The sequence below is a fragment of the Macrotis lagotis genome, chromosome 1, assembly GCF_037893015.1.
Source record: "Macrotis lagotis isolate mMagLag1 chromosome 1, bilby.v1.9.chrom.fasta, whole genome shotgun sequence".
Classification (NCBI taxonomy): Eukaryota; Metazoa; Chordata; class Mammalia; order Peramelemorphia; family Peramelidae; genus Macrotis; species Macrotis lagotis.
Genome location: NC_133658.1, coordinates 922,566,693 through 922,577,695, shown reverse-complemented (window position 1 = coordinate 922,577,695; position 11,003 = coordinate 922,566,693). Strand labels below are relative to the sequence as shown.

The 11,003-nt window shown below is 33.6% G+C and overlaps 1 protein-coding gene across 1 annotated transcript; it reads right to left on the bottom strand.

Annotated features, from left to right (window-relative positions):
• Nucleotides 1–1,537: 1,537 nt before the first annotated feature.
• LOC141509518 (olfactory receptor 2AJ1-like) lies at nt 1,538–2,380 on the bottom strand. The gene has a single exon (XM_074219136.1). It carries the CDS (start codon nt 2,378–2,380, stop codon nt 1,538–1,540), a length of 843 nt encoding a protein of 280 aa, XP_074075237.1.
• Between the last annotated feature and the right edge of the window lie 8,623 nt (nt 2,381–11,003).

Sequence of the window (11,003 nt, the reverse complement as noted above, 5' to 3'; positions counted from 1 at the left end):
CCTCTTCTTTTAATCTGGGCAACTAATATTTTTTGTAAATATTCATTGATTTCACTTTGATTGTCAAATTTATTGCCATATAGTTGGGCAAAATAATTCCAAATTATTACTTTAATTTCCTCCTCATTGATGGTGAGTTCACCTTTTTCATTTATGATGCTTGCAATTTGGTTTTCTTCTTTCTCTTTTTTAAATCAAGTTGACCAGAGGGTTATCAATTTTATTGTTTTTTTCATAAAAACAGCTCTTGGTTTTATTTATTATTTCAATAGCTTTCTTGCTTTTGATTTTATTAATTTATCCTTTGGGTTTTAGAATTTCTAATTTTCTATTTAATTGGGAGTTTTTAATTTGTTCTTTCTCTAGTGTTTTTAGTTGCATATTTAGTTCATTGATTTCTTCTTTCTCTATTCAGAATTATTACATGATTTTCTTCATTTTTCTTCAGCAGACTGGATATAATAGAGAAGGTAATAAATGATGACAATTACTCAAGACTGAAGGCAAACAGTGTAATAACAATGCAGAGAATGACTGAAGAGAAGAGGACAGTGACTACTGTATACAAAGCACATTTTAATCACAAAGAATAAATATTAAAAATGTAGAAAGTCCAGGCTTCCTAGAACTTCATTTTCTTTGAGATACATCACACTATAGATGTTACTAGAGGAATACAATTAGTAATAAAGGAAAAATGAGAAGTTGGATAGCCTGAAAGGGAAATAGAAAACATTAAGATACACTCATACATCTACACATGCATTTATATACGTTCATGTATGTATCATAGACAAATTATTTTAGCATTTGAAAGGTTTATATTACATAGAGAGAGATGAATTCATATATCATTCAATAATCCATTATCCTAGCTAATTGTATTCAGTGGTTCAAAGGAAAATCCAAGTTCAGCTGCAACCAACCATCACAAGTTACAGATCCATATATCATATTTAACCTACATATAACAGGAGCAAGCTATTTACTTTTTTAATGGAAAACAGCTGTTTGTGTGAGTGTGCATGCATGCGTGCGTGCATGTGTGTGTGTGTGTGTGTATGAGGGAACAGTTTGCTGTTTGAGAATAAGCCCTGCTGAGCAAGGAGTAGTTGGATTCTTGATATTTGGTTAGTGTGGAATTCACTGATAATGTTATACTGTTCAATGATGCTACCAATAACAATGCAGTTTGATAGCATTTTTGATGCAGTCCTGATGATGAAACATTATGCCAGGAATCACAGATGTTTTAAATATTATCTTAACATCTGTTTGTTACTTCTACAAATGAGATTGTTGTTGACTAGACAAAATGAAACATGAATCATAACATCATTCTTGATATAAATTGTACTAAAATTTGTGAAAAAAATTCTACAAATAAAATGATTTTCCTTGGAAAGATCTATAGGTGAGTTAGTTTAGTTGATTTTGTCATTCATTGAAAGGTAATTTAATTCAACACCCAAAATGCATGAATGTTACTTTGAATATTTTCAACAAATTTCTAATAGTTCATCCATGGGCATTCAGTTTAGTTTTTAAAAGTTTTCATTTCTGAACAAAACTTCTTCAGGGCACATAAGACATCTTTATTTCTGAGACTGTAGATGATAGGGTTGAGCATTGGGGCAAGAATGGTATATAATATGGAAATGACCTTGTCCTGACCTGCAGTATGATAGAACTTTGGTCTCATGTATGTAGCGATACATGAACCATAGTACATGGCAACCACAGTCAGGTGGGAGGAACAGGTGGAGAAAGCTTTTTTCTGTGCCTCCATAGATTTCATATGAAGCACGATGCGGATAATCTGACCATACGAGAAAAGTATGATGGAAAAGGGAATTAAGAAAAAGAATACAGCACTCACATAGAGTTTTTCTTGATATTCTGATGTATCAACACAAGAGAGTCTCAATATGGCTGGGATTTCACAGAAAAAGTGGTCAATGATCCTTGTACCACAAAGTGGGAGGAGTATTACATAAGTGGTAAGAATTATAGAGTTGATAATTCCCCCAAACCAGGAGCCAGTAGCCAGAATGACACTGATTCGATGGTTCATGAGGATGGGGTAACGTAGTGGGTGGCAGATGGCTACATAGCGATCATAGGACATGGCCGTGAGAATAAGGCACTCAGCACCCACAAAGCTGGTATAGAGGAAGATCTGGAACCCACAACCTGCAAATGTAATGGTATTCCTACCAGATATGTAGTTAAAGGCCATCATGGGAACAATATTGCAAATGTTCAAGATATCCATAAAAGAGAGATGCTTGAGAAGGACGTACATTGTAGTGTGGAGCCGTCTGTCGATGTGGATAAGAAGAATCAAGACTGTGTTTCCTGTTATCGCCACCATATACATGATGAGAATAAGTGATAAGAAGAGCAATCCATAGTGATTTGGATCCAGTAATCCTAATAGGATGAAATCTTGGGCAGAAGTCTGATTCTTTTCCCCCCTCATCAGTATCATTCCCTTTTGCTCCTGTAGTCCAAAAGACAAATTTTCAAAAGGGAAGAATAGATAAAATCAAAATCCAGGATGTGTCTATGAGTATAAATTAATGACTGTCTACACAAGTTATTTCATTAATATAGGTTAATAAATTTCAATTCAATTAAATCAATTAGTTACTTGAATTAATTGAATACTTGGGATGATCAATTCATTGAAGGAATTGCTAAAAAATAACTCCAAGTGCCTCATCTGCATAGTTCTACAATCCTTTTCCTTGCTTATTTAATTAGTTTCTAGGAAAACAGGAAACTATTGAATAGTCTTTTCTCTCACTTAACAGTATGGTACATTTTTCGATACAAGGAAGAGATCATATACTACTGGAACTTTAGGGGAGAAATATTTTTTAATATATGCAAGCACACCAGTAGCAAAAATTCCCTGAACCAACCACGAATTGTTTTGTTCATATCATCATCATCATGACTCTCATGAGCACCATCATAATTACCTTTTAAAATTAATTTGATATTTAATTTATAGATTAAAATGACCATATCCATAAAAGAGTATAATAAAATATCTAAACTCATTCTTTTTTTTTAGGGTTTTTTTTTTTTTTTTGCAAGACAGTGGGGTTAAGTGGTTTGCCCAAGGCCACACAGCTAGGTAATTATTAAGTGTCTGAGGCCGGATTTGAACTCAAGTACTCCTGACTCCAGGGCTGGTGCTCTATCCACTGCGCCACCTAGCTGCCCACTCTAACCTCATTTTTAAAACACTATTTCTACTTCTATATATGATGGCTTCTTTTTTCTTTTCACTTCACCTTTCATCATTGTTTTCAAGACATTCTATGCTTTTGTAAGATCATTTATCTTAATATTTTTTATAATGCACTAGTATTCCACTGTAACCAAACACCAAAACTTGTTCAGTTATTCCTTAGTTGATGGGCATCCCTGAAATTGACAGTTCTTTGCTAAGAGAGAGTGTCAAAAAAATCATATTCCTATATAAACATAATTTGTATAGAATTTCCTTTTACTTAACTCATTATTTTCTTTCTCACTCTCTCCCTATTACCTTATATTTCCTTCTTGCCCTTGCACTTCCCTTCCCATATACTCCTCCAAAATTATGAATGCCATCCTGTCTCCCAGCATCACATGTGAACCCAAAATTCACTGCTGTTGCTGTACCCTCCAAGATTCTAATCTATATAGATCTGTAAAAGTCCTTCCCTACTCCTTGTCTCTTATTGTTCTTACCTCTCTACATGTTCATAAGATTCTTACACATTTTCAGTTGAATACATTTTCCATTATTCAACCAAGATGAGAGAAAGTTTCCATCATTCCAATCCTCCATCCCCACCAACATCCTCTACAATTCTTTTCATTTCTCATTTAATAATATAATTGCTTCCTTTAATCTTTTCCTATTCAAATTTTTAGAATCACCCCATCATGAACAACTTAGGCCCAGTCTATCTTTCAAACTATCTTAAACTTTGAATTTTCCAGCATAAATTTACATATGTGTTTATATATACACATGTACACATATATGATGATTTTATAAATATTTCTCTTGATTAGACTCATTCCTCTATTTCAATATATGCAAATCATCCAACATTTCTCTGAATGTACCACTTTCATTATTTTTATGATGAAATCATATTGTCATTTTATGACATCTACATACTGTGTGTATGTGTTTAACATATGTAAAAGGTCTGAGATAGGTTGGTACATAGTTAGAAAGCTAGAAAGATTGTTAAATATTCCAGGTCCATTGCCACTTGAAGGTAGGTAGGTAGATAAATACATACATACATACATACATACATACATACATACACACATATTCTAGGTTCACTAAAACTACTTTGACAAAAAGAAATTTCAAGTTTGCTGATACTGTAGTCGATTAACAGTATAAAAGTAAAATAGATATAAATTATTATTTTAAACAAATAATAAATAAAAAATAAACATTTAGCTACATCTGACATTCATATATTCATAACTGAAAACTTCTCAATTCTGGAAACATGATCTTGTTAGGAACTGTTATATATAGAAATATTGTAAATCTTCATCACCTGCTGTCCTGTACTACAAGAGCATTGTTTTACTAAGGGCTATGACAGTGAGAGTGAATTAAAGACTGGGAAGGATATTTACGCACTTGCATTTTGAGGAATATATGGAGACCTCAGAGAACTTGGAGAACTTGTCTTTCTTGTCTCTCTTGTCTCCTGCCCCCTCAATGCTGGCCTGGGGAAAGATAAGGGAATCCCTGAAAGGAATTCAACATGATTTCACTAAACAATGCTCTTGGAAAGGCCACCAGAGATCTCATATTTACAAACACACACGAAGACATACATACATACAAAAAGAAAGAATAGAAAGAGGGGTGAGCTAGATATGATGACAAAAAAGAGATTTCTCTAGATTATTTTATAACTTTTATAAACTGAGTTGGAAGCTCATATTAATTGATTTATTAAGAAGGATTTTTAATCTAAGAGATCTATAAAGAAATTTTAGGCCCATTAATTACCTTAGAACTAGAGATGAAGGGGCAGCTAGGTAGCACAGTGGAAAAGCACCAGCCCTGGAGTCAGGAGTACCTGGGTTTAAATCCAGTCTCAGACACTTAATTACCTAGCTGTGTGGCCTTGGGCAAGCCACTTAACCCCATTGCCTTGCAAAAAAAAAAGTACTAGAGATGATAATAAATAATAAAATAAGTTCAAGGAAGGGGTATTGACAAAATGCTCAATTGCTCTGGCAAATTATATTTACAGTATTCATCACTTTTGCAATCCTATCAACAAAGAAAATAATATAATGATATCAAAATAGCGAAATCTTGTTCTTGAGAGAACCATTCTCATTCTTTGTGATCGTTTCTTCCTTTTCTAGATATATTTAGGATTCTGCACACACATACACACAAACACAAACACACACACATATATATTCATATATATCTATATCTATATCTATCTATCTATCTATCTCTATATATATATATATACACACACCTATATGTATGCAGGTATGTATGCAGGTAGATATGCATGCAAATATTCTAAAATTTCTCCTTGAACTAAAAGTTCATCCTCCTGTATGTAGTAGATTCTATTCTCTTCCAATGTTTTTGAAAATTCATCCAAATATATGCCTTCCTCCAATCTATATTTACTTATCCAATTCACCACAATAAAGCAAATGTCACTGTTATTCACTCAACAATCACATCTACCAATTCTTTCTGTATCTCAGCATATAAGTCATTAGGCAGGTAAAAATAGAGTGGAAATACAATCTCAAATACTAGCTCTGTGATTTTCTAGATATATGACATTGAGGAAATCACTTAACCTTTCTGAAGTTATTTTCTCCACTATAAATGGGGACAAATTGTACCTCACATAGATGTGATGAGCCATCAAATTAGTTTAGGGGAATCACTTTGCAATCTTTACAGAACTCTATATATTATTTTGTTTTGGTGATTGTTCAGTTATTCAGTCAAGTAAACCTCTTAGTGACTCTATGGACTACAACAAGCCAGACTCTTCAATGAACTACTACCTCCTAAAGTTTGCCTAATCTCATGTTGATTTGTTCCATGTTCTATCCATCTGACTTTCTATTATAACCTTTTTCTTTTTCCCTTTTATTTTTGCAAAGCTATGGGTTTAATTACTTGCCCAAGGTCACTCAGTTAGATAATTATTAAGTGTCTCTGACTGGTAACTCAGGTACCTCTGACTGCAGGGTGAATCCTCCATCCACTGCAATACCTAACTGCCCCCATTCTTTTGCCTTTAATCTTTCCCAAAGCAGGATTTTTTTCATAAAATCCCATCTTATTATATGTCCAAAGTATTGAAGCTACAGCTTCAATACTTGACATTCTACTGAAGTGCTTGAATTTAATTTCTTTGAGTATTGACTGATTCAATCTATTTGTTATTTTAGAGTCTCTTAAAAATCTCTAGGACCAAAATGCCAACGTGTCAGTTGGGCAACATTAAGTTTTGCTTGTAGAACAATTCTCATAGCCATGGAGTCCTGCCAGAAACACTATAGCTTTGATCATACAGACCTTTTTGTGCTCTAGAAGGAAATAGCAAATCATTATTATCTTTACCAATAAAAAAGGATATAAAAATATATCAATCTTAACTTATGATTATTTAAGTCAGATTAATTGAATTCATTAAGGGTTATCTTTACTCTACTGTCTCCTTTTTTTTTCTTAATTCTAGTAATGTCATTATCCTTTTCAGGAAAAAAGAAAGCCATGTATAAACTGATCAGATCTCATCTGTCCATTGTTATTCAACTCAACCATGTCTTTCCCTTTTCATTCCTCTTGCTCTCTCACCCAATAGAAACAAAAAGAAAATTATTTTAATTATTTTTCTCACTTAAGCCAGATGATTGTTGCATATAGAAATGCAATAAATCCAATGATCTATCATAAAAATTCTATAAATTTCCTCGAAAGATGTCTTTCAATAAATACCACTTGGATTAAAAAAAATAAGAAAACTGATTGTAGATGCTTCTATTTCTATGTCAATGTTGAGCAAAACTGAAAAGTCAACCAAATTTGCTTTTTTGGATAGTCTCCTAATGCTATGAAGTTTCCCCCCCACACACATGTATATGATACTCCTATGATACCAACTTCTCATGCTAATGGATTCTTACAATTCCTTCTTCGATTAAATTTTATATAAATCTGCTTTCAGGGGAGCACCTCTATGCCATTCATGAAAAGGAATTGAATTGGAAGAAATTATGAGAAGGCAGAGAATGTATTTTACTGCTGAATCAACTTGCATGTTAGATTTTCTAGAGCATATTGTTCTGAGAGATATTGAAATGAATTTAAATTTTTCTAAAATTGACAAATTATCCTAGGAGAAGAATGTGGAAAAATGTGGAAGAGAAGAAAATGAATTTTGAGTCAGGAAGAAGTGGATTTACATCTGTCATTGATTACATAATAGCAATTTGACTCTGGGGAATAAAAAGCAAAAAAAAAAAAGGAAAAAATGCACCTTACACTGCTACAAATCAATTGTAAATTTAAGCTTCAAATTTAAGTAAAATTAGTAAAATTGAGGCATTTGAATGAATAATTTCTCAAAACCATACTGTGATAGAATATGAATTTTCTTTACAGAATATTAGGCTTGATATGGGTGACCTTGCTCCAGAGTAAAAAATTAAGATTTTCCCCTTAGGTTAATTAAAAACAGGAGGACAATGAGCAGGATTTAAGGAGACAATCTTCCTAGGAAGATAGAGCCACTATTCAGATAATCATTGTTCACAGAGGATAAACTTTCCAGATCAATTTTGGCTAGGATGTTTGCAATTTCTATGGTTAGATCCCTAAGGAGGTTAATTATCTTCTCTATTCTTTGTTTTTCTTAAAACACAAATTTCTTTCCCATTTCTGTGTGACTATACTAGATGATCTCTGTATATACACTTATTGGCACATCCAAGAGAAAAAAAACTTCATATCTTTTCTATATATTTTTCATGTTATTTTAACCCTATATTATTAAGATGCTGATAATTTTAGGGTTCACAGGCATCAGAATCAGTTACATCAAAGTTTCTTCCAGTTCTAACTGTATGACACTATAGTGATAAAATTAATCAGATAATCCATCCTGCTGAGGGTCAGCTCCTAGGAGTGATTTACACATATCTTTGGTGACTTTTTCCATCAGAAATATGTATGTATTCTTCCTCATTAAATGGATTATCTGCCTCTCCAGTTAACCCTGACCTGGGACAATCTGTGACTCTGGAGGTGGTTGCAAAAGGCTTTTCTGACAAGGAAGTCTAAAGATTACTATGGATAAATATTGTAAATTTAACCAGGAATTTGTGAAGTTGGGTCTCTTTTAATCAGTCATTCCTGAGAGAAGTTTCTGTTATAAAAAGTCTGAGTTTCCAAAAATAAATCAGTAGAGTTTGTATCACGACCTTCTATGTACATTTAATTCGATCTGACTCTTGTTCAGTGTTTGGACACACACCAAAGTTATTGTGGGCAATACCATCTCAGCAAATACAACTATATTTGAACTTAGCAAACAAGACAGGAGAAGTGTTAATTTTTTGCCTTTAACAGAAATTAGTCAGGCAACATGAATTGTCTCCATAATGATTCCTGGGGTTAAGGAAGAATCTCAACTGCTACTAAGTCTTATGATTTTTCCCAGATGAAATAGAATGTATTCTCTTGCATGGAGAAAGCAATCCTCTACCTTTCCCCAATTCAGTCAATTCATTGAAATGTAAAAGAATAGAAAACTTAATCAAATTGGTGCAGAGACATAACTAATTTCTGACTAAAGGACTATGCATTTTTCTGTTTCCTGACCCAGATACTGTTGGAAGGTATTGCGTAAATGATACCCCATTTCACCATTCTTATCTCATCTCCTGACCTGTCTATCCTGTGCACTTACCAATGATTCTTCTAGAAGTGAGAATCTAGGTGGTGCAAATATATAAACCATGTAAAACCATACTTTCCCAGGCTCTATGAAGTTCCACCCAACTCCTTAACTTCTGGGAATTAGAGAATTCAATGCAGAATTTGCTAGTGTTGCATAACTCTTTTAGGGAAAACATTTTAGTATAAAAAAGGAAGAAATGTCAAAAAAAAAGGAGTACTGTGGAATAATCCAAAGTGCTGACTTGAGTTAGTGAGTTTGCTGGTAGGAGGGTAATTCAAGAAGAGACTAGATAACTACGTATCCTCCTCCCATATTGAATAGAGTTGAACAAACTGACCTCAAAGTTCTCTCTCAGTTCCTGAATTGAGGATTCCAGAATAACTAAAGAGAAGCATCCATCCATCAAGGAAACTGATTTAGTTGCTAGATTGAAGCCCCAATCATGATTTTTCATTCCAAACATTATTGCACACTAACTTCATGCAGATACTGCTCATGTAAACTGTCTTCACATTAAAAGGTAACAGTGCAATGAGAAGAGAAGACACTTGGATTTGGAGTATGAGACTGTCAGTTTTAATTATCCTGTCAATTACTAATTCCATGATGATCAACAACACAATTTACTTTGTAGTTCTTCAATTTTCTTATTTATAAATATAAAGAGTAAAAGGAGGGAGGAAATAGGTGACTTCTAAAATCCAGTCCAACACTAAAGCCATGCTCCTAGGATTCTATAGGAGGAAATATTGTCTATTGGAAATAGAATCATGGATGAGTCTGATGAATGAACTTGAACCTAGAATCATCTTGTGAATCCAGACTACTCTCTTAACCACTGTGAGTTTCATTGGTTTCATTGATAAAAATGGCACAATAACAACTATTCCACATTTGTGGTGAAGCTCATGGGAAATAAGGATATAAAGAGCCAGGAAACAAACTATTGTTCAAAAGTCATTGCAATGTACCTGCTATTACAAGTTTTAAAATTACAGAGCATTATTAAAACATATCTCACTGTTGCTGCGATGGTTATTATTGCCCTGTGATCAGATCATTTTGAAGAGCCTGAACAGTGCCAGAAATCTACTGAACTAGTATCCTATCCACAGGTCTACCCTCATTCGTACCTGTAGTTACATACTCAATCTGGAAAATTCTCAGTCACTTCATAGTAAATAAACTAAGAGACCACTGACACAATTTTACATATTCATATTACCAACCTGTTTTTTTGGTTACTTGCCTGATCATTTTGGCAAAATGGTTTGGGGGAAGAATAGTCTTCATTCTTCAAGAACGAAGTAAGTGAATGCTGGTGCTGGCTCTGTCCCACTTTCCACTAAAACTATGAAGTCCAAGGATGCATGAGAAATAACTCACTGCTGTTAGCATTGAAGCATATTTGTTGCTCTAAAGCAGAGCTAATGTCACCTATGAGATTCATTATGGTCTTCAGAGAATTCATCTCAACAGGGAAAACCTTCTGGCTTTACAGAGTAATTGAATGTTTAATGTAAGAACATTAAAGTTTCACCAAATAGTTTAATGACTAAAGGAACTGGGGCTGCAAGGAGATCCAATAGTTCATGTCATTTAACAATAGCAATTATAAGAGACTTTAAGATTTACAACAATGATCTCATTTTACTCTCCCTACCATTGTGGATGGTTTTTGTTGTTTAGTTGTTTAAGTTGAGTTTGACTTCTTTGGCACCCACTTTGGGGATTTCTTGGCAAGATCACAGGAAGGATTTGCCATTTCTTTTTCCAGCTCATTTTATTGCTGTGAAACTTAAGGCAAACAGTTACACATTGTTTCCCAAGGATTACATAGCTAGTAATTATCTGAGGCCAGATTTGATTTCACAAAGATGAGTCTTCCTGATTTCAAGACTGTTATCTCCACTATATCATTTAGATAACAAACATTTATAGTGATCAGTGTTACACAAAACACTGTGCTTACACTATAGATTTTGAGCTCCACACCAATCCAATCACTAA